At 39.0% G+C, this 22,158-nt stretch overlaps 1 protein-coding gene across 1 annotated transcript in view; it reads left to right on the top strand.

Annotated features, from left to right (window-relative positions):
- The window catches only part of MARCH11 (membrane associated ring-CH-type finger 11), a 115,185-nt gene that overhangs the window by 79,975 nt on the left and 13,052 nt on the right, over window positions 1-22,158 (top strand). The window contains exon 3 of the mRNA XM_025388574.1: window positions 11,332-11,524. Within this exon, the coding sequence (XP_025244359.1) occupies window positions 11,332-11,524 (193 nt within the window). The remainder of the gene's footprint in view (window positions 1-11,331; window positions 11,525-22,158) is intronic.

Raw genomic sequence — 22,158 nt, 5'->3', positions numbered from 1 at the left:
TTCAGGCAGGAAGACAGGGGTGTGAAGTTCTCATTTAGGACCGCAGGTCCAGGCTTGAGGGTGTAGCCCTCTCCAGGGACCCCACCCTCTTCTACCCAGTATTTCCCTGCCTCCTGTACGTATCAGTATCATCTTACAGTGTGACTTTAACCAAGAACTGAGGCAAAGCCCAGTTCCATGTAGTAGCGGACACTGCACATTCAACTCAGCTTAATGGGCTGTGTTTTTTCTGTTACTGACTCAGCCACCTTATGATCTTATAGCAATTGTTTCATTCCTCAGAACCCCAATTAAGGAAGGAGACCAATGCATGGAGGCATCAACACACAATTATTCTAAGATATACCAAATGTTATTTTATAAAGAAGAACATTGAGGTCCTTATGAGAAGAATTACCTGCTCGGTAGCAGTGCCAATTCACAGCTCTCTATTTGTCCCAACATAATATGCTGCCTCCCTGTAGCCAAGAGAAGCCACTTTGTAAAGGATTCTGCATAAATTTCATGCAAGGGCTAATCTGCCTCACACTATGGTCCCTAATTACTAATAGTGTTGTTCTGACTACCAGGACAAATTGAGTTGGCCTACATGAACTGAAATATTTCAAATGGGAAGGTCATTGCTTTCAATGAAAATTCTGCTCCAAAAGCAAGGTTGAAAACAGCAATAGCCTATTGAGAGTTTAAATAAGCTCCTTTAGCAAAGGTAGCTTTCAACTCCTCATGGAGAGAACAAGTAAATCTAGTTATGACCACCTACTAATTAGTTAGATAGGGCTCCCCTGGGAAGTGTGTATTTAAACATAATTAATACTGAATATTGAGAGGGGTAATGAAATAAAAATGCATCATATGCAGACACACACTTTTAATTCATATGGGGCAAAATCTAGTTACTAAGCCTAATTGTATTAGACAGTTGACACTTGGGGAAGATTTCCCTGATTTGAAATAATAGCTAGCACCTGCTTTTGTTATGAGACACAATTAAAACTCAGAAGGAGAAGGCAGCATAAATTGAAAACTGAAGAGCTGAAATGCATTTTTTTTTTCTGAGATGGAGTCTCGCTCTGTCGCCTGGAGTGCAGTGGTGCGATCTCAGCTCACTGCAAGCCCTGCCTCCTGGATTCACGCCATTCTCCTGCCTCAGCCTCCCGAGTAGCTGGGACTACAGGTGCCTAAAATGCATTTTTATTTCAACTTTTAGACTGTTAAAGCTGGACTAATAAGCCTCTGACAAGTATGCACATCCACAGCAATCAAATAAGAGATGACATGGAGAGATGAGATATGAATGGTTCTGGAAGAATTAGAGAATGCAAATAAAGGAATAAATATGCTTTTTTGTTTGTTTGTTTGTTTGATGAGATCCAGAATCTTTGGTATTTCTTCTGTGGACTCTGTAGTTGCCCTGTAGTTGGCAAATTAATGCTTGTAAGTCAGTCCAAATAATTGTTGTTCCTGTTAACTTCTCAGTTAGACACAACCTTCTCACTAAGCATTTTTATTCCTTCTAAGAAAACTTTTTACACCTTCTGCTGCTCTGATATACCCTCCTCCTGTGAATGGAGACAGACGGATAGGAGATTCTGGAAACAGGATTCAACTCCTGTTTCCAAAGACTTGGCACCTGAGTAAAGGGCAGCCTTTGATGCAAGGGTTTTCTTGGGTAGACACTGCTTTGTAAGGCCTATCTCACTCGTGTTGTTAGTTTCCTGTTCACTGGCCACCTACAGCTCCCTCTGCCATTTAGAGTTACTCTCCACTCCACATCACTGGGCTCTACTGGCCCTGATTCTCATTTGATAACCAAACCTTCACATTGTATTAATTTTGCTCCTCCTGGAATTGAATTTTGGAACTTTCTGGGCTTATCTGGTCACTCTGGCCCTGGCCTAGTATTCCTTTTGCTGCCTCCATGGCCTTGAGCCAGTTTTACCTTTGTTCTGACTCATCCAGGATTTTATTCTCCTGGTCCTGGAGTTAAAGGGCAGCCTCGGCTACTCCTGTGTCCACTCCACTTGAATCCAGTACCCCAAGGAAGGTGGGGAAGAATCTCCTTATCAGAGTGAAGTCTTCCTAGGGGCTGTCTCCTCCCAGGGCTTCTTTTCTGGGGAAAGAAAATTTCTCTCTTCCTTTGCAATTCTGGGACCCAGACACATGGTCTTGGACACTTATCCCAGGAACCCCCAGTGTAATGCATCCCTCAGGGTGCTTAATTTCTTCCTCCTGAGCAGCAAATCATACTGAGCATATTGCCATAGTCCTGGGTCGTGGCCCTTCAAACCCACTGGGATTTCCAGGTTTCTGGAAGAAAATATTTATTGACATTCTAAATTCTATACAATAACATGAAATCCTGACAGCATTCCCGAGTACGCATGGGGAGCTCCCCACTCACCTCTCTGCTTTTTTGTTGGTTGCATGATTGAGTTCAAGTTATTTTAATGAACAAAATGGTGATCTATGGTCAAGACACCATCCCTCAAAGGATGTGTGTTACCAATAGCTGAAGAAGTGGAGGAAAGATCTTTTCACACGAGAAAGTGAGTCTGGAGCATTTTGTCGTGCCTAATTCTTTTGGAAATAGCAACCAACAATTTTCTTTTTTGATTTCTATGAATTAAAATTACACTGATTAACTTCAAATGAGTGGTCTCTTTTAAAAAACTTTTTAAAAAACCAAACAGGAAGCTTTTGTTTTTCTGATACTATTTTGCTTCTATTTTAACTTTTGAAGTTAAAGTGGAAGAGAATGACAATTTGAACAATGGTGAGTCTTTTTAGCCACAACTGTAATTTATATGAGTCTTATTTATTTTTGGCATTTAAAAATGTTTTTAATGAAATGACACCAGTGAAAAATCAACAAAGTGATAGTTTGCATTATAATATGTAAGCAGTTGAGGAACCCATTTTGTCCCTCTCTTTTTTGGGTTATAATAATTCTATAAATATTTGAAACACTAAATGTATCTCCACATAGTATCAAATTTCTACCATGTGGCTGATATGACAGGAGCTGATTCATAGTTGTCATAGCCCAAGTTCATATTTCTTAGAAATTAGAAATAAGTGGGTCATATTTCTTGAAAATTTAATCATCTTTCTTGAAAAATCTTCGTTCGTAAACCCATTTCTAATAGGTGTGCATTCCTTGTTTAATACTCACATCTATATTTTTCTTTTCTTTTCCTCTTTTTGCAAAGAAAATGGCTTTTATTAAGCTAAAAATCATGTACATCAAAAGTGTAGAAACAAGGAAGAAGAGGTTTGGAGGATCATTTAACAAGAACACTCCAACTTTTTAAAAAATAAATCTTATATAGTTCTTTTTGAATTGTATCTAACAACAATTTGTAGATTATCTTTTAAAGAAATTAGTCCTAAGTCATTTATGATTTTTGTTGTTTATGTAGTATTGTTTTTGTAATTTCACTTTTCAACTTTTTGCTGTTTATATTTAAATATAATTGATAATTGTTATCTCTTTTCTTTTTTCTTTTTTTTGAGATGGAGTCTCACCCTGCCTCTCAGGCTGGAATGTCGTGGTGTGATCTCAACTCACTGCAACCTCTGCATCCTGGGTTCAAGCGATTCTCCTGTCTCAGCCTCCTGAGTAGCTGGGATTACAGGGTACTGCCACCACACCTGGCTAATTTTTGTATTTTTAGTAGAAACAGGGTTTCGCCATGTTGGCCAGGTTGGTCTTGAACTCCTGACCTCAGGTGATCCGCCTGCCTCTGCCTCCCCAAAGTGCTGGGATTACAGGTGTGAGTCACCACACCCTGCCTGTTATCTTGTATTTTGAGGCTTTGGTAAATTAATTTACTACTTCTATTAGGTTTTCTTATAAATTCCCTAGGATTTCTATGCAGATAATCATGCTATCTAAAAAGAGAGACAGTTTCATAGTTTTTCCTTTATAATTTTTATACTTTTCTCTTTTTGTTATTTAGTTCATTGCATTGAGTAGGACACTCAGTGCAAGGTCGAATAGGAGTAAAACGGGTGAAAATCTTTGCCTAGTTCCTGATCAGAGAAAAGATAGCGTTTCCCCTCCACACAATTAGATATGATCCTATCTGTAAGTGTTTTTTAGATGCCCTTTTATTTCTCTTCCTAGTTTTCATCATGAATGGGGGTATACCAAATGACTTTACCACATCTATTGAGAGGATATTTTTATTTCTAATATGGTCTGTTGCATTGATTGCTATTTGGATGTTATATTGACCTTGCATTTCTAGGGTGAACCTCATTCACTCTTGCTGCACTGTTGTTTTTATATATTGCTGGATTCAATTTGCTAATATCTAGTAGAGGATTTCTTCTCATCCATGCTCTTAAAGAATATTGGCCTGAAATTTGTCCTTTCTTATAATGTTTTTGTCAGGTTTTGGTATCAGCGTTGTGTTGGCCTTGTAAAATGAGTTGGAAAATGTTCTGTCCTCCTCTGTTTTCTGAGAGAGAATATGTCAGATTGATAAGATGTTGTCTTTAAATGCTTTATAACATCTGGTGAAACTGGTCCTGGAGGTGTTTGTTGTCTTATTTGTGGAAAGCTTTTGATGACAACTTCAGTTTCTATGTAGAATTATTCATACATTCCATTTCTTCTTGAGTCAGTTTTGGTAATTAAGTTTTCTGAGGAAGTTACCTATTTCCTTCATGCTCTGGGATTAATGGGCATACAGTTATTTATAATATCTCCTTACTGCTCTCCATCTTTAGCATCAGTTATTATATCCCTCTTTCATTTAAGTAATTGTTAACAGTTTTTCCAGAGAAATGGTTCTATGTTTTCTAATGATTTTCTCTAGGTTGTTTAGATTTCCTCTTTCTTAGGCAAAGCAAATTCCTTTTGTCTAATCTTTAGCTCAGCTCTGATAAATTTGTGAAAATGCTTTTCTGGCAGAAAAGACTCATACCAAATCATGAAAATCACTTTTAATATGCAGCCTATAAATACAGCTCTACAAAGAATGGGCATATAATTAACTGAATTTTGTATCTACATGTCAACTTGATTACACATTGAGATGTTTTCTGCCAGCATTTCAAATCCCAACTTTAGTGTTGCAATTTGCACACCATCTAAAGATGATTGAATGTAAGTTTTAGCTAAATCCGTTTTCTGAAGAGGACACCTCTTAAGAGCAGGTGTTCTCTCCTGTGACACTGTTGAGTAATCCCGCCTGTCATATAGCACACAGAATAAATCATCATACTACAAATCTATTAACTTATGATTCATTCTGGCCTGCCTTGTGAAAACAAAGATGAAACAGTACCCGAGACCGAATGATTTAAGGCACCCTGAGCAGATCTTCTCTCGCTCGGAGTTCAGCCTCGTTCCCTCTGAGCATGTGCTACTTTCAGAGAGGAAATTGGTTCCTAGATTGAGAAAGTTTATCAACTTTTTCAGACAACAGAAAGACAGGTCCACCTTCTTCTAAATAGCTTCTCAGAGACCTGATGGAGTGTCTGTCTGTCTCAAGTGCTTAGCTTACTGGCTGGAAGGGATTTGTACAGGAAGAGACTTGGAGTATCCTGTCATTTCCTTAAAGAAAATTCACAGCTTTTTCTTCCCTCCTTTATTCTCTGAAGGCAGTAATAAACCTCTATTAATTAGTCATACTTCATTGATAAGAACACAGTATTTGCCTGATTTCACGGCAATCTGTGGAAATTATTGGAGTGCTTTTCTAATTTCTCATGGAGAATGCTCCACTAACACAGAACCTCCCACGCAAAGATACTCAACTCTGGGCCATGTACACTTTCAGAATCTTTGTAGGACTGGTGGACCCTATTGGTACATCTCTGGACAGTTACAAGTAAGGAGAATATTACATAACATCCAATGTGAGTTAGTTGATTTCTCCCAAAATTTCACTAAAATTAAAGAGATATAACTCTTTGAGCTTGTCTTCTTCGTGTTAAAATTAACAAACTGCAGCTTTCAGATTCAAGAAGTATTTGGAGATGCCATTTAGAAAGGTATGAGTCAGATTTTGGAACTTTGTTGGATTGTTTTCGCAAGGTGTTGAATTTTGTCTATTCCCACAGCCACCTTTTAAACAGGTATGACTGTGCCCATGTTGTTTTTCCTTTCAGATATAGGATGTGTCAGTTTAAGTAGGGAATTAGGGGTGAGAGCAGAGAGAGTAGGCAGAGAGAAGGACATTTTAGAAAGAACTGAAGCTTTGGAGACAAATCTGAGTTCTCCTTTCCTGACTAACTGGTGGCTTGGCCAGAGTGGGTCTTTATCCATAGGCACTGATGGGATGGATGTAGAGAGAGTGCAAATCTGGCAGTCGGATGAGCGGTGGAAACTAAAGTCCGAATTCCGTGTATTTCCAGCATTTCCTGGGTGTGCTCAGCTCTGTGGTGCACCGGAGGGGGCATGAGACTCAGCGTCTGCCACCGGGAAACCTGCAGTCTGGGGACAACGGGGACGGACACGGCTATCTGGGATTCGAGAGTGAAGGAAGGAAGCCAGCTTTCCCCAGAAGTATAAATAGTGGACTGTGAGGGCCCAGACAGAATGATCCTGTTTAGGAGAGGAAGTGCATGAGAGGATGGCTTTTTAGAAGAGGTGGCATTAGTGCCAGGTATGGATGGATAGATCAGTTGAAAAAAGAGGAGGCAGACGCTGCATGCCGAGGAAAGAGCGTGCTCAAAGGCACAGAGGGACCAAAGTAAAGAGTGCATTTGGTAGAATAAAAAGAAGTCATATGAAGTTGAATTGAGGAGTCTCCCTCCCTCCCTGTCTCCCTCCCTCCCTCCCTCCCTCCCTCCTTCCTTCCTCCGTCCGTCCCTCCCTCCCTCCCTCCCTCCCTCCCTCCCTCCTTCCTTCCCTCCCTCCCTCCCTCCTTCCTTCCTTCCTTCCTTCCTTCCTTCCTTCCTTCCTCCCTCCCTCCTTCCCTGCTCCTTTCCTCTCTTCCTCTTAATCGCGCTCCATCCCTTTTTGATCCTTCTGCCAGACGCTGAGGATATGTGCTGAACCAAACATGTAGCCCTCCTCGCTGAAGCTTAGAGGGGCAGCTCCCCTTGCGTTAGGAATGAACCCCAGGGAATTAGTCTGAGGAGCAGGGAATGACTCACAGCTTCAAGTTCAGCTAGAAAGCTCTTTCAGTAGCCTAGAGAAGACAGACTGGGAAGCTTCATCAGGAGAATTGTCATGGCACTGCAGAGGTGGGGTGTATGCCATTAATTGTTATCAAAGCTCTCGGTGGAATTATTACGTAGTCTAGTGTAAGTGGTAAAAGCATGAACCTGGAAGCCAGACTACCTGGGTTTGTACCTCAGCTCCAGTCCTCACTAGATGTGTAACCTTGGGCACATTGTTTAACTTCTCTCTGCCTCAGTTTACTTACCTGTAAAATGGAGATAACAATAGTAATTCCCTCACAGAGAAGTTGGGAATTAAATGACTTAATACAAATAAATAAACTCTTAGAAAAGTGCCTGGCATGTGTCAGTCCTGTAAAAATATAAGCTATAATTATTAAATTATTAAATTCAGTAAATTATTAAATTACTTCTTCTAGTGCACTAAATGAGGGTGAGCTTTCAAAAGAGGTGCCAGTTGATCCCACTTTTGCTGGAAACAGTAGATGAAATTGTTTTGTACAAGTAAACAGCTTTTCAGGAATATGAAAGAATCACACATATTCAACTATTATGGAAAGAAAGAAAGAAGGAAGGAAGGAAGGAAGGCAGACAGGCAGGAAGGCAAGCAAGCAAGCAGTAGCAACTATTTAGAGCCAATCTGGCTATTGTTATAGTACTTTTCTTTCCAAATGTGGGAAGAAAGTTAAATGCAACACACGCGCGTGTGCACGCGTACACACACACACACGTACACACAGACACACACACTCCTATGTATCTCCTTAGAGGAGACAGTGTGTTTATCCATTGAAATATTTCACTGACAAGTTTTGGAAATAATCTCACAAACTTAAATCCTGGCCTTTGAATTATTTCCAGAACTTTTGGCTATAACGTTGGGGTAGAGAGAGAAGTCCCATGTGACTTATTTTCTACTTTTATCATCGAAGCAAATGGCCCATTAACACAGCTCCTTCAGGCTGAGCCCATTAGATGATGCACGCCCTCCAAGGGCAAGGACACTGGGAGAGTGTTTTCTAGTGGTCAAGGGCAAAATTATTTCTTCTAGTGGAAGAATGAGAACAACTCTCCTTTTTGCACATAACGGGAGATATAAGAAAGCACCAAATATACTGGGCAGAGAAATTACCAAGATGATAGCTGTCGTCAAAGGCAGATTCCTGTTTTTATAATCGAGGTTAGTAATTTTGGTTTCAGTAACGGTGTGTCCTCATTAACTATTCAGAAATGACGTTAATTTTAAGTTTCATCAGTATATGAGGAATGTCTGTTTACTTTTAAACACATTTGCATATTTGCATTATTAGCAGGGTGTTATAAAACCAAAAATAAATTTCAGGGAGCTCACTATAGATTTTGTACCATTTACCCTTCTTTAAAAAATAATCTTCAAAAATCCCAAATTACTTCTATGTTGGCAACAAAAATAATTTCTATGATGATAGTGAATAGTTAAGCTTCCCAGTGTACTGTCATCAAGGGTGGTTCTTTTTTCCCTTGCCTCCGGACATCATCTTAAACACCTTCATTCCAAACTACCAGGCATTTGAATTGTACACAAATTTAAATTTGCTGTCACCAAAACAAATGTGAAGCGTTCCGGTTTCTTGTTTCTGGTGAGCCTCTCCCTTCATTCATTCACCCTCCTCACCTAGGAGCAGCCACACCTCGTGTGTCAGAAGCGTGCCATACAGAAAATGGAAGAGGCCGGCACCTCAGGGTCAGTGCTTGGCCATTCATTTCCAGGGTCCCAGGAAATACTACAGCCAATGCATCCAACTGTCACTTCCATCCTCCCAAATCCAAGCATTCAGTAGGGCCTGGCCACACTATGTCTACAGACACCATGGTGAGTTATCATGCAGGGAGGCTTGGATCAATTAATTAGTAGGTCTTATTGAAGCCAAATATAATTCATTACGCAGTTTCGAGCTATTCAAATTTAACTCCCCTAAGATTACATCATAGAATTATTGGCAAACAGAAAATAGGTATCAGTAAAGTCTCTTCTTGGTGAATCCTTGTTACTCACCTTTGGTTACCTAGGACTCCTCCAATTCAGGCATACACATTTTGAACATGCAGCCCACTATATGAAAGTCAAACACACACACACACACACACACACACACGCACATGCCTCATGGACTTAAAGGATGCTTTGTTTTCATCTATCTGATGTGATTAATAAATTGCCAAAGGGTAAGGTAATGTGTATAGACATGGTAGCACCCATTTAGGATGGATGATAACTGTTTTCTTAGTTGCTCACCATGTTGCATTCAAAATAAATTTTAATGAGCATCAAAACTGAACAAGAACAAGAGATACTGACACGTCACCTCTGTTTGGTGACACCAGATTTAAAATGGTTAAAGATATGAAGGCCTGGCAGTTTGGCATAAATGTACTTAAAATTATGTCAGGAAACTGGAATAAAACAACTTCAGACACATCTTGGGATACAGCCTTGATTCCTTTGTAATGACAAAATAACACCAACTAGTTTAATTATTTTTTATTTTAATTTAAGTTCTGCAATACAGTGCACAACGTGCAGGATTATTACATAGGTATACATGTGCCATGGTGGTTTGCTGCACCCATCAACCTGTCATCCAGGTTTTAAGCCCCACAGGCATTAGGTATTTGTCCTAATGCTCTCCCTCCCCTTTTTTCCCACCCCCGACAGGCCCCAGTGTGATGTCCCCCTCCCTGTGTCCATGTGTTCTCATTGTTCAACTCCCACTTATGAAATAGTTTAATTATTACTCATTCAGAATTGTAAAAGCACAAACCATTTCTCACTAAATTAATCTTTACATTAAAATGAATGGAAATCTCTTTCTCACGGTATTTCACCAAACTTTGTTGTTTGGTTCTGTTTTTTAAAAGAAAAATAAGGAAAATGACTTTAGAGAATGAAATATTTCAAATGTACATTGGTATTTAATCTTTAACAAATGTAGAATTTAATAGTATCATGAATATGCAAGGTCACATACATACTTAAAAATGTTACATGTAAATTATTTATTTATGGTATGTGTACGAAAGAGAGAGAGTGATAGACAGACAATGAGAGAGAGAGGATCAGTGTCATCAACTTACCATTTGGGGATACATAAGTTCAGACTGAAGGTAAGTAAAGCATTTGACGAAATTTCAGATTCATCCGATGGACACTGATTGCTTAAGCTCATTTTAAAAAAGATTTTAAAAATTGTTTAAGAATTCTTCTGAGAAGCCATATATTGCCATAGCCAGAGTTCTTCCATACAGGATGAGATTATACAGGTTGTTTTGAGTTTCATGGTTTACTGACAAACCTTAATAACAATTCTGGTTTCATTTCTGCTTCAATTATGCAAAAGTGAGAACATGACTAATTAATCCTCTCCAGTCAATAGCAGCCTTGAAGGATTTTTGATCATTTGTACTGTAAATTTCTTTTGAATATTGATACTTCAATATTCAAATTGGCACCAAATTATTTGCCCCACTGAAGAGTACATGCTGAAAATGTTTGTGAGTTTCAAAGATTCTTCATGTAGGTACAAATTTTAAATCTTGACAAAAATGCTTCATGGCTTACCCATTAGATAGTAAAAAGTCAGTAATATCTGAGTATATGGAATGTACCAATAACAGATAATGTACAGTTTTATACTTCCTTTATGATTATCCTAGTGTTATCTTAAATGACTTTTTCACTGATGTTCTTATATAACTTATTTGCTTTTTACATTTTTTTTCTACAAAATCAAGAGACAGTTCCCTCTTTTTGCAGTAGCCAAATGTGTTAAGAGCAAACTAAATTACCAGATAGAGAAGTTCTCACCATATATGGTCAGAGCGTATTTAATTTCATGCTTGCGTGAAAGATAATAATGTGATTTCCAGGTACTAAATATTCCTTAGCCATTCACACTCAGTACTATTATCTGGAATCAAACTACATTAAACTTACAGAATGGTGAATTACGGAAAATAATGAAGTTAAGGCAATTCATTAATCTTTATCTGCTTGTCTTTTTTATAGCCTGGATGAAATGAAAAAATTCATTTGGGGGACTGATCAGATTTCAAAGGGTCTAACATTATGAAAAGAAACACTGGACTGAAAATGTTTTTTTTTTCTTTTTTAATTACACACAGCACCTTTCTTACATGCCTCTGTTTTTCTTTTAGTGGCAGAGCATTTCTATAACACTGGTTGAGAAAGTTCAGATGATTGCTGTAATCCTAGGATCCCTGTTCTTAATAGCCAGTGTGACTTGGCTCCTCTGGTCAGCCTTCAGCCCCTATGCAGTGTGGCAGAGGAAGGACATCCTTTTTCAGATCTGCTATGGAATGTATGGTTTTATGGATCTAGTGTGCATAGGTAAGACCATGACCTTCAACGTTAACACACTGTCAGTAATCCATTTCTTTCAGCGATTACGTTTTCAGCATTCGGATCTAATAGAGAATGTTGTGGATTGAGTTATCTCAGTTCTCCAGTTAATGAATTAGCTGCGGGTCACAATTGGGCTGCTTTTCTAAGAAAGCACAGAATCTATATTCCTGTGTAGTTTGAAAAAAAAATTAACAGGATAATGCCCATTTAAAGTGAGATATTGTGCAACTGAAAGAAAGGAGGAAGGGTTGAAGAAATTATTTGGAGCAAATGATCTAAGGATAGTCGTTTATTTCTAAGGAATAAGAGCAAACCAGTTGCCCTTTACAAAGCTGGGGGTCCTGGCTGATGCAAATGGCGTTACTGTATTGTGCATTTGGGGAGAGGACAGACATCTCCATGTCTTACATCATGATGACTGTGCAGATTCTCTGAGGGCAGAAAGGGGCCCCTTGGAAGGTTAGGGACTTGGGGACAGTTTTCCTTGCTGGCCTGTGTCTCTTTGTTTTACTTAATAAACTCAGTGACTTAGAAGATAAAAAGAATCAAACATTTTAGCTAAAATAAACCCTAGGAAAAGGTTACTTCTGTGTTTCATTTGACCCATCTATTGTTCTCTAGTACTGTGAGAAAACGGAAGCCAATCATGCAGCATTTATGTGGCATGTGTGAGGTGCACAGGCATCGCGATGGTGACCAGTTGGCGAGGGGTAGAGCGGTGTGGGTGGCTGTAGGGAGGTACCACGGCATCCGGAGCATTTTCCTGCTCTGATGTGGCAGAAATGCACAGGCTCCACCCAGATCTACTGAATTGGGAACTTCAGGGGTGGGGCCCAGCCATCTGAGTTTTACAGCCCCTCCAAGGTTCTGATGCACGCAGAAGCTTGAGGACTACCAGCTTCAGGGGATGGATGCTAAGCTTGGGATCAAGATACTTGGTTTCTAATCCTGGCCTCTGCTTGGGCAGGTCCCCTTCATCCCTCTATGCTTCTGTTTTCTCACCTATAAAAATGCGAAAGGATAATTCCAACCATGCAAGTCTAAATAAAGGAAATAATGATTATAAAATAATTATGTTATTAATTAGAAGTTATAGATTAAGTATATTTGATTAAGTTGGAAATGTTGAATAACTTTGAGATCACTTAAATTTAATGCCTCTACTTACTAGAGCTTTAATTTGACTAGCAATTTTAGTATCTTCAGTCATTCTTTTCTAAAAGAACTCTATAAATGTTTAAAATATGATCAGCATGATTTTTTGTTTTTACTTTTTTTCTTTGCTCTTTTCTCACTAGTACAAGTCTAATAAGAAAGAAAATGATCAAATTTCAGGCCAGAAAGAAAAAAATAAAAGAGTGAATATTTTGAATAATATATAAACTGACTAGATGTTGCCTGAATAATTGAGCTAATCATGTATATGAACAATTTGCATGAAATGTGATAACGCATATGAAAGCATTTGGAAGTTCTAAATCTTTATTCAAATATAATCTCTAAGGCATTGCTCTAATAAAGAAGAATCACACAATTGATCCACAAATTGAATCCCTTAACACATTCAAAGACAGGGTTTATTCTGTCTTTCAGCATGAATGATATAAAATGAAGTGTTCCATTGATATTCAAAGGGGAGATGCAAAATGAAAGAGCCAGTTAGTTCCCAAGCCAACCTGGAAAGGAAAAAAGTCCAGTTGACTTTCTTGCCCTCAGTATAAACACTCAAAAAGACCATGCATTTCCTGGTTAGGAAATGATTTTTTTTTAATTTCACGACTTACATTTAGTGCTGAGTTATTATATCTTAAATTCTGATGACTAATGTTAGTATTTTAGTCAAGATTATTACAATTCTGGTTTCAAGAGCAAAGACATATGAACAAATAATCTTTCAGTAATATATGACAATTTCAAGCTTCTCTTTTAAAATTTGAGCATTTGCCCATTTTATAAAATCAAATTTCTTAGAAACAAAAACAGTTGCCATTTCTCTGGAGATATTTTGGAGAATACGTTTTTTAAAATTTTTTTAAAATTATGCTTTAAGTTCTAGGGTACATGTGCACAACGTGCAGGTTTGTTACATATGTATACATGTGCCATATTGATGTGCTGCACCCATTAACTTGTCATTTACAGTAAGTATATCTCCTAATGCTATCCCTTCTCCCTTCCCCCCACCCCACAATAGGCCCTGGAGAACATCACACACCGAGAATGAGTATTTTATCTGAGTCTTAAATATTGACAGTACGTTTCATTGTGTTTTGACTCATCAAGTCCTAATTTTATCATTCCATGATCTATTTATATATTTTGAAAAAAATTAAAGAATTCTGATTGAACATTGTTTATTTTACTTGGCAGTTTCACTAATTAGTCTGTTCTGGCCTGGAAAATATCTTAATTTTTTTCACCAAGAAATTAAGAAACTATTATAGTAAAGACAGCAAAATACTCATAGTCTACCAATAGCCAATTGGATTGCAGCCAGGAAGAGCTCCTGCTAATATTTCAAATTAATTCAAGTGTCTGCAAATTAAATGCAGACAGTAACAAAGATCATATTGATTGTACCTTAAATACTCCTGACTGGAAGACTTAGAGTTCGAGTTAGTGTGAAAAGCAGGTTTACAACTTTGCATCCCATTTCCTCAGCTCAGTTTAATAAATATTTCCTAGGAACTTTCTATGTGTTGAATAGTGCTAGGTTCTGCGACTAAAAATAAGAGTCGCCGACTTTCCTTCCCCCAAGGAGCTCATGAGGAGGACAGGCAGGTAAGTAAGTGATTAGAAAACAGTGGGATGTGCACAGTTGCGGAAGTATGCACAGGAAGGGGTAGTTGGACACCAGGAGGGATGAACCCTGCGGTGCTGTGTGTAGGGAGGGGAAGGTTTCAGGCTGATTTCATGGGGAAGTGATAGCCAAGAGATGAACAGATACTTGGCAAATAGAGAGCTGGCCTCCTTCTTGCCATGAGAAGATGTGAGATTGGTTCCCCATTCAAAGAGTTTTAACATAATTGGAGACATCCCTCTTTCCTGTCTGTCCAAGCTTTCCAAACTTGATTCTACCTAAGTAGAAGAAACAGGTTGGCAGCTTCATAAATATCATTTGAAAAAATTATTCTGAAAATCCATAGAAGATTGTTCCAGAATCCAAAAATGTTACCATTCAGCCAGTCTATGTAATGCTTAGAAGAGTTGGATTGTTAAACAGAAGTTAAGATTTGGAGAACATTTGTTTACTTGGGGAAATTTATGTACTTATTCCTAGGCACAGTGAATTTGTTTGTTGCTTTCATTCGTAATTAATACATTTTCCTCTTTCCCAATATTTAGTTTTTTTTTTCTTGCTATTAACCTTTTGAGTCTGCTCAAGGGTCTAGCCACTATTATAGTTGAAACATCTAGATCGGGGCTGTTCAAAATAACTTTCTGCAAGGACGAAAATATTCTGTATCTGTGGCATCCAATTCTATTGACACTAGCGAAATTTGGCTATTGAGCACTTGAAATGTGGCTAGTGAGACTGAGAAGTTAATTTTCAATTTAATTTAAATAGCCACATGTGGCTGGTGGCTATTACTTTAGATACAGATTCTACACGACGGAATGGCAAGTGTGTAAGAACTTGAATAACAGGTTTCCCTTTGTCTGTATAAATGGGTTGCATTTGCTAAGTGATAAAGGAACTCTTTTCCAAGAGAGGTGAATAAAGTGAAAATGAGCTTGATAATTAAGAGAAGGGTGTTAAAGTATGTGTGATTGCCAAGAGTTAGTGATAAAGGAGAGACATGTTAGACAAATGACTCTTTTTGTTACTGGACTTTTTAAGAATACTTCTATGGAATTTAATTTTCAATCTGTACTTATTATAAAATTCACATCTGTTTTAAGGAGATTAGAATGTAAAGAGATTCTATTTGGGGAGCACTTCTGCATATTTAAATAGATGGCATGATTGTACACCAGGAAAACTAATAGAAAGGATTTAAGTCACTTTAGGATTTAAGCTAGTGGCAGTAATTTAGGGAGAAGTAACAGCCAGGGAAGCTCATGTTGGCTCCCCGCTAAAAAAGATTTGCACAGTGGACAAAGGAAGATGAGCAAACCCAGGAATGAAGCCCACCTGCCCGGCAGAAGGCCTTGGGCAGAGGATTTGCTTCTTCACTCCACCCTGGACACTTTGAGAAAAAATAGAAGACCATCATTTCCACTGACCATTTGATTGAAGGGAAGCTAGTGCCACAAGAAGAATATGTTTATTAATCACTAAAAGTTTGAGGGACCAGAAGAGGGCCATGTGATTACAGGAGTTATTAGATAAACTTGCATCTAAAAAGTGAGGCCAGTCACCAAGTCATTTTAGCGTCTGATAGAACCAGATGAGGTGATTTCAAGTTCTTGTGAATAGAAGCAGCAAACCAAAACTCTGTTATCGTCAGTGATATTTGCAAAATAGAGATAGTAGTGCTTGTACCTCTAATCAACACTGTAAGTTAGTGGCAAATGCAAGTCTGGAAATGTTTTGATCTTCCCTCAAACACTATGGGAAGAAACTGATTACATTTATAACACTTAACAACATGGATTGCTTTGGCCTCTTAAAATTTTTCCTAATTGTCCATATAATATACACACACATAAAATTTGTGTTTATAATTGTGAAATCCATAAAGTTAAAAAAGCCCACTTAACTCACATCCTCAGTTCTGCTATGCTACTCCCTTTGCAGAAATGTCCCCTCTCTGCATTTTGAGGTTTATCTTCCAGATTTTTTCATTAGGTTTACATGGGTTTAGGTACATGGATACTTCTGCATTTTATTTATAAGTGAGATCATACTGTACAAGGTGCTGAGAAAATAGTCTTTTTCACTCAACGATATAATCTAGAGATCTTTCCCTGTTATAACAGATGCACAACAATGTATTTAAACTTTTTTCTACTGATGAATTTTTAGGTTGCTACCAATTTTTGCCGTTAGGGACCATGCTGTAAAGGACATCATTTTACATGAATATTTCTGTTAGCACAATTCTGAGAAGTGGAAAGTCTGGGTTGAGTAATAAGCTTATGTAAATTTTGGTAAGTCCTTTTATATTGCCACCTAAAAAGGCTTTATCAATTTATCTCCCTCCCAATACATATGAGGTCCTGTTTCCTCATACCATGCCAACTATGGATATCATCACTTGTTTGACATTTTCATCAGTGGTTTTAACGTTTAACATCGTTCGAGTAGTTTTCTTAAAATTAATTCCATAGTTATTTAGTTTGTGGGACAATTTTATCTAAAAAAAAAAAAAATGGCTCTACTAGGTCATGCCAATGTGCAGCACTTCCTGCCTGATGTTTTTTGGGATCTAAGGGTGTGATATGCAGGGACATCGACGAGCTCTAATCTGGAAATGCTAAGAACTGATCAAGATCAGAGACCTTTGCCTCTCAAAAACCCTGCGTTCTCCAGCACACTTTAGGAGTCTTTCGGTCACATTTAAAAAAAAATCTATTACACTTTTAACACTGAGGGGATATTAGTTCTCAGTCTGTCTCTTTTTAGTATAGAAAGTGCTCCCTGAAGTTGCTACAAGAAAAATAGTCCTCTCTGTGGCTAAAGTATTGATCCTGTTATTATTGCCTGTTCTTTTTTGTTTTTGTTTTTGTTTTTGTTTTTGAAACGGAGTCTCCATCTATCGCCCAGGCTGGAGTGCAGTGGCGCCATCTGCAAGCTCCGCCTCCCAGGTTCACGCCATTCTCCTGCCTGAGTAGCTGGGACTACAGGCATCTGCCACCACACCCAGCTCATTTTTTGTATTTTTAGTAGAGATGAGGTTTCACCATGTTAACCAGGATGGTCTTGATCTCCTGACCTTGTGATCCACCTGCCTCGGCCTCCGAAAGTGCTAGGATTACAGGTGTGAGTCACCATGCCTGGCGCCTGTTCTTCATATTATTTTATTTCTCAAATTAAAGCACAAGCATGCACAATGGAGGAGATATAGGTGTATGCGCCTGCGCGCGCGCACACACACACACACACACACTCTCTCACTCTGATCCCGGATTGATCCCTGATATATACCCACGAGGAATCAAAAATATCTCTCTTGAGGCTCTTTTAAAATAATGAATTAAAGTATAATGTAATTGTTTATGTTGTCTTTCTTTTGAAAGCTACAGAGATTAGGGAATTTTAAAAAATAACCTGAGATATACCAGAATGAGGATCAGATCAAAATATCTTCTTATTGTACCAGTTATATTTAATACTAAAAAAAAATGCTGCTTCTACAGAAAGTTCATGCTCTCCAACAAACTTTTATTTTCCTGTACTTTGAAATGAAATAATTTTTCTTTAAATCCATGTAAATTCTTTTTTTGTTGTTTGTTTTTGTTTTTGTTTTTGTTTTTTTTGACACAGAGTCCTCAGCCTCCTGAGTAGCTGGGATTACAGGCACACATCACCACACCTGGCTAATTTTTGTATTTTTAGTAGAGACGTTGGCCAGGCTGACCTTGAACTCCTGACCTCAAGTGATCCACCTGCCTCGGCCTCCCAAAGTGCTGGAATTACAGGCATGAGCCATCTTGCCTGGCCTATGTAAATTCTCACAGTTATTATTATAACCTTTTTAAAAAATCTGTCTGTCCTGTTCGATAATACATCTAGCCAGAGCTACTTTGGCACACACAAGAAAACTACTTAGAGTTACCACTTGGTGATACGTTCACATCTCATTATAGAATTTAAGAACGATAAACACCATGTATTACTATGGTCTTAGATTGATTATATTGGACATATATTTACATGTTTTAAAGTGAAGGTAATATTTTTCTCTTGCTTCACTTGCTCCTTTTTTTTTTCCAGATAGAGCAGCTAAAAGTATCACATAATCTAACATTTTATTGACATGAAGCTTAAAATATACATTTACTAACTCTGTGCTGTATGAATAAAGGTGAAGAATTTTGAAAATGAAATTCAGGATAATCAAACTCTGTAATCACAGATAAGTTTCCCACATGGCAGATGGACTGGTCACTTGTCTGTTTAAAACCAGTATTGTTTCCCCCTAAAATGATGCCTTTAGGTCATCATCGTCCACCTTGTAGCTTGCTTTCTATGAATATAAACCGACTAGAATAAGGAAAGCATAACTAAGAAAATAAATCTACTGCTAAAGAAAAAAATTATAATCCATTTAAAACAAATATACATGACTTTTGGACTAGCTCCTTTAAAAAGTTTTTCACGCCCTCTCATATCTCTCAGCATGATTCAGGAGTTGACAATGATTTCTTAAATTATTTTAGGTTAAAAACTTACTTACTGAAAGGAAAGAGAAAGAAATTAGCATTGGAAGTTGAAATATGCCATGATTTACAGCAGAAAAAAATGAATTTGCCAAAGACGGCAGGAGAGCCTTAAGTTCGTTGCCACACAGGTTCATCAACCATAGACGAGTGTGCTTGAAAGTGTAACTGTGGGTAAGACCTGCAAAATGAGCAGCCTTTGGATCATTGTTGATAGGTAGCAATTTCTTAAACTGTAAAATGTTTATGAATAAATGTGAAATTCATCAAGTAGTTTCAAGTGAAGAATGTAAAACTACCAAGAGAACAATCAAAATATCCACTGAAGACTTTAGGGCCTGTGTGGTTTGGGGATGTCTGAGTAGACTAAGTTCTTTCCTGGTCTCCCTGTGGAGAGCCAAGACCACCAGAATCCAGTGTGGTCTGATTCAGGGCCACTTGCACGGTGAAGATACTTTCTCTACAGGAAGTGGAGACCACAGCTGCCAACCACCAACACCCCTGTGCATCTCAGAGCTGTACAAGCAGAGCAGCTGCACACCATTCAAAAGTGTCATCAATTTTGATCAAAAGACTTTCATCACAAGACTTTTGGAGCCCAAATCCACCCATTCGATTACCACCCAATCACCGCCACCACTACCAAGCCTGAAATCTGAGCTCCTGTGGTCACTGAGGATAGCCGAGCTTTGGAAGTTGACAGGTCAGCATTCACCCACGGAGTGGGGGTGCAGAGGCTGCTTACTACTGAGGCTGACAGTTTGGGTTACATGGCAGGCAAGTTGTAGGAGGTGGTGTTGCTGTGTCTATCTCATTTCGAGTTTCATGGGAAGTATTAACGTGGATGTGTCTGCATAAATCATAGGGCATGTGAAGAATGAAGCTCACCTTAAACACTATTTAGCTTAATAACCAGTAGAGTTAATTAGCCTAGTATTTCCTTTTGGAGTCTTCATATAACTGCAATTTTCCTTCCAGACAGAAGAAGTATATCACCCATCTCTGCTGCAGGAAATGCTTCCATTTCCTGATTTATAATTTGATCTGGGAACTACATCTTCCCAAGCACCACAATTTGACTACTAAGGAGACCTTTGCACAACTGCTTCTGCAGAAAGGACAGGAACATTCTTCTCCTCTTGCCCAAACCCCTGTGGGTTTTCCTTCAACTTTCATCCCCAGTGGAGGAGCCCTGGACGGTGAGATTGGCCGTGCCGGGTGTCTGTTACTCACGCAGACTTGACTGTTGCAGGTTGGCATGTTCTGGTAGGTCATTAGGAATCATTTCTTAAATTGAGTAGAATTCCTTTACAAGCACAGATCATTATTTCCTGGCTTCAGACTATCTTAGCATGCTTCGCGCCCCAGGAAATGCCTCAGCTTCATTTAGAGAGAGTCTGATTCAACGTGATGAGCCTGAAACACAAGCAGCAGTTCATCCTGCAACAGGAGTCCCTGCCTCGGATTCTTCATGCTTTGAGCACATACTGGGAAAGGCCCTGGAAAGCGGAGGCAGAGCAGCCCTTTGTAATGAAAAATTGTCAGAGGAGAAACAACGCTTTATCCTTTATATGCTTTGAGAAGTAGGCCATTATTTTTTCTCTTCTCTGGAGGTACAAATTATGGGCTTTTCTATGCCTTAATCATACTGATGTTTACCGATGTCTCTAAAGATTATTATCATAGTTGGTTATGGGTGATACCATTGCCTTTAAAATCCTGGGAAATAACACAGAAGGGAACTTGTTTTTGCTGCTTGCCCCTTAGTGCTGCACATGGAATGGTCTCTCAAGGCTAGTTAACCCTTTAAGGCCCCCTCAAGGGGGGAAAACACCCCAACCTAACACTTTGCTCTTATCTGACTCTGTAAAATTAAAGTTCTTATGGAGAAACATTAATATAATTAGCAGGACAGCAGACCAAATATGTTATTGTTGAGTTTCGTCTCCTCCATAGAAGACAGTGTGACACTGTCAGCTGTCTCTTTCATTGGGGGCAGTCTAGCCAAAGCAGCATTAGTAATCTGTCGAGCCAACATTCATTGCGTATTTACCGTGTGCTGAGCCTGGCGTGTGGGATAGAGGTATAAATAGAACAAGGCTTGGCAAATTGCAGCCCGGGGGCCAAATCCAGCCCACTGCCTGTGTTTGTACAGCCCGGGATCTAAGAATAGCTTTTACATTTTTAAATGGTTGAATACATTTTTAAAAATATTATTTCATGACATGTAGAAATTGTAACGAATTTAAACTTTGGTGCCCTTGGATAAAGTTGTACCTGGAGGCAGCCATATCCGTGTATTTACGTGCTGTTGATGAGAAGTTGTGACAGTGAATGAAAGGTTAGCACGGCATGAAAGATTTACTATCTGGCCCTTTTCCGAAAAGGTTTGTGGAGCCCTGGAATATAACAATTTCCTACTTTCCACCTGAGGAGGAGACAGCCCGGGAAATAAGCAATTATAGCTTGAAAGTGCCAGGAGAGAAATGTATCTGAGAGCTACTAGGGGGAGGTTAATTACACTTAGGACCAGCAAAGTCTATAGGGGAGAAAAATTTTAAGGAAGAGCAGGAATTAGGATGGGGCCCCGAGAGAGGCAAATGCCTAGACCTAGTAACATATGAAGTCCTGTCATTTTTAAAGAAATCGTGTGAAATCTGGAATGGCAAGAACAAAAGACAGTTGTTGAGGCGTACCAGTAAGGAAAAGGGGCCTGAGGAGCTCGGGAGGGAGGCCAAACTGAATGCTCAGGGAGCCCCAGAAGGATCCCTGAATGTGGCTGATCAAGCTTAGTGTTAAAAAGAGGTGTTTGGTAGCATGGAAGCACAAAGGAGAGTGGGGATGAAAAAGTGAGAAATACTATAATAACCCAGGCAAGTGATTAGGCCTGCCTTAAGACTGCTGGGAAGCTGCTAGAATTAAAAGGGATTAATCACAAGATACGGTGATCAGCTGGATGGCGGTAGGATGGAAGGGGTTGGAGGGCTAAGAGCAAGAGGCCGTCAAGTGTTATTCACAGAGGCTGATTGGGAGATGGGCCATCAGTTGCTAAAACACTGGCTATCAGAAGAGGGCTAAAGGAGAGAAAGGTCATAGGCTCCTTCTGAATGTTTTCTTTTTGCAGAGTGTCTGGGGAATCCAAGTGGATATGGCCAGTATACAGCCAGATTTAAGGGTCTGGAACTCAGGCTAGAGGTTGGAGCTGGAGATTTGTATCTGGTAGCTGAAACCAGTGTCTGCAGGGAAATTTCTTGGTGAGAGGAGCAGCAGTTTGGGGAATGCGGTGGAGAAAC

This window comes from Theropithecus gelada, chromosome 6 (assembly GCF_003255815.1).
Source record: "Theropithecus gelada isolate Dixy chromosome 6, Tgel_1.0, whole genome shotgun sequence".
NCBI lineage: Eukaryota > Metazoa > Chordata > Mammalia > Primates > Cercopithecidae > Theropithecus > Theropithecus gelada.
Note: the sequence above shows the minus strand (reverse complement) of the source record. Positions and strands in the feature narration are given on the sequence as shown.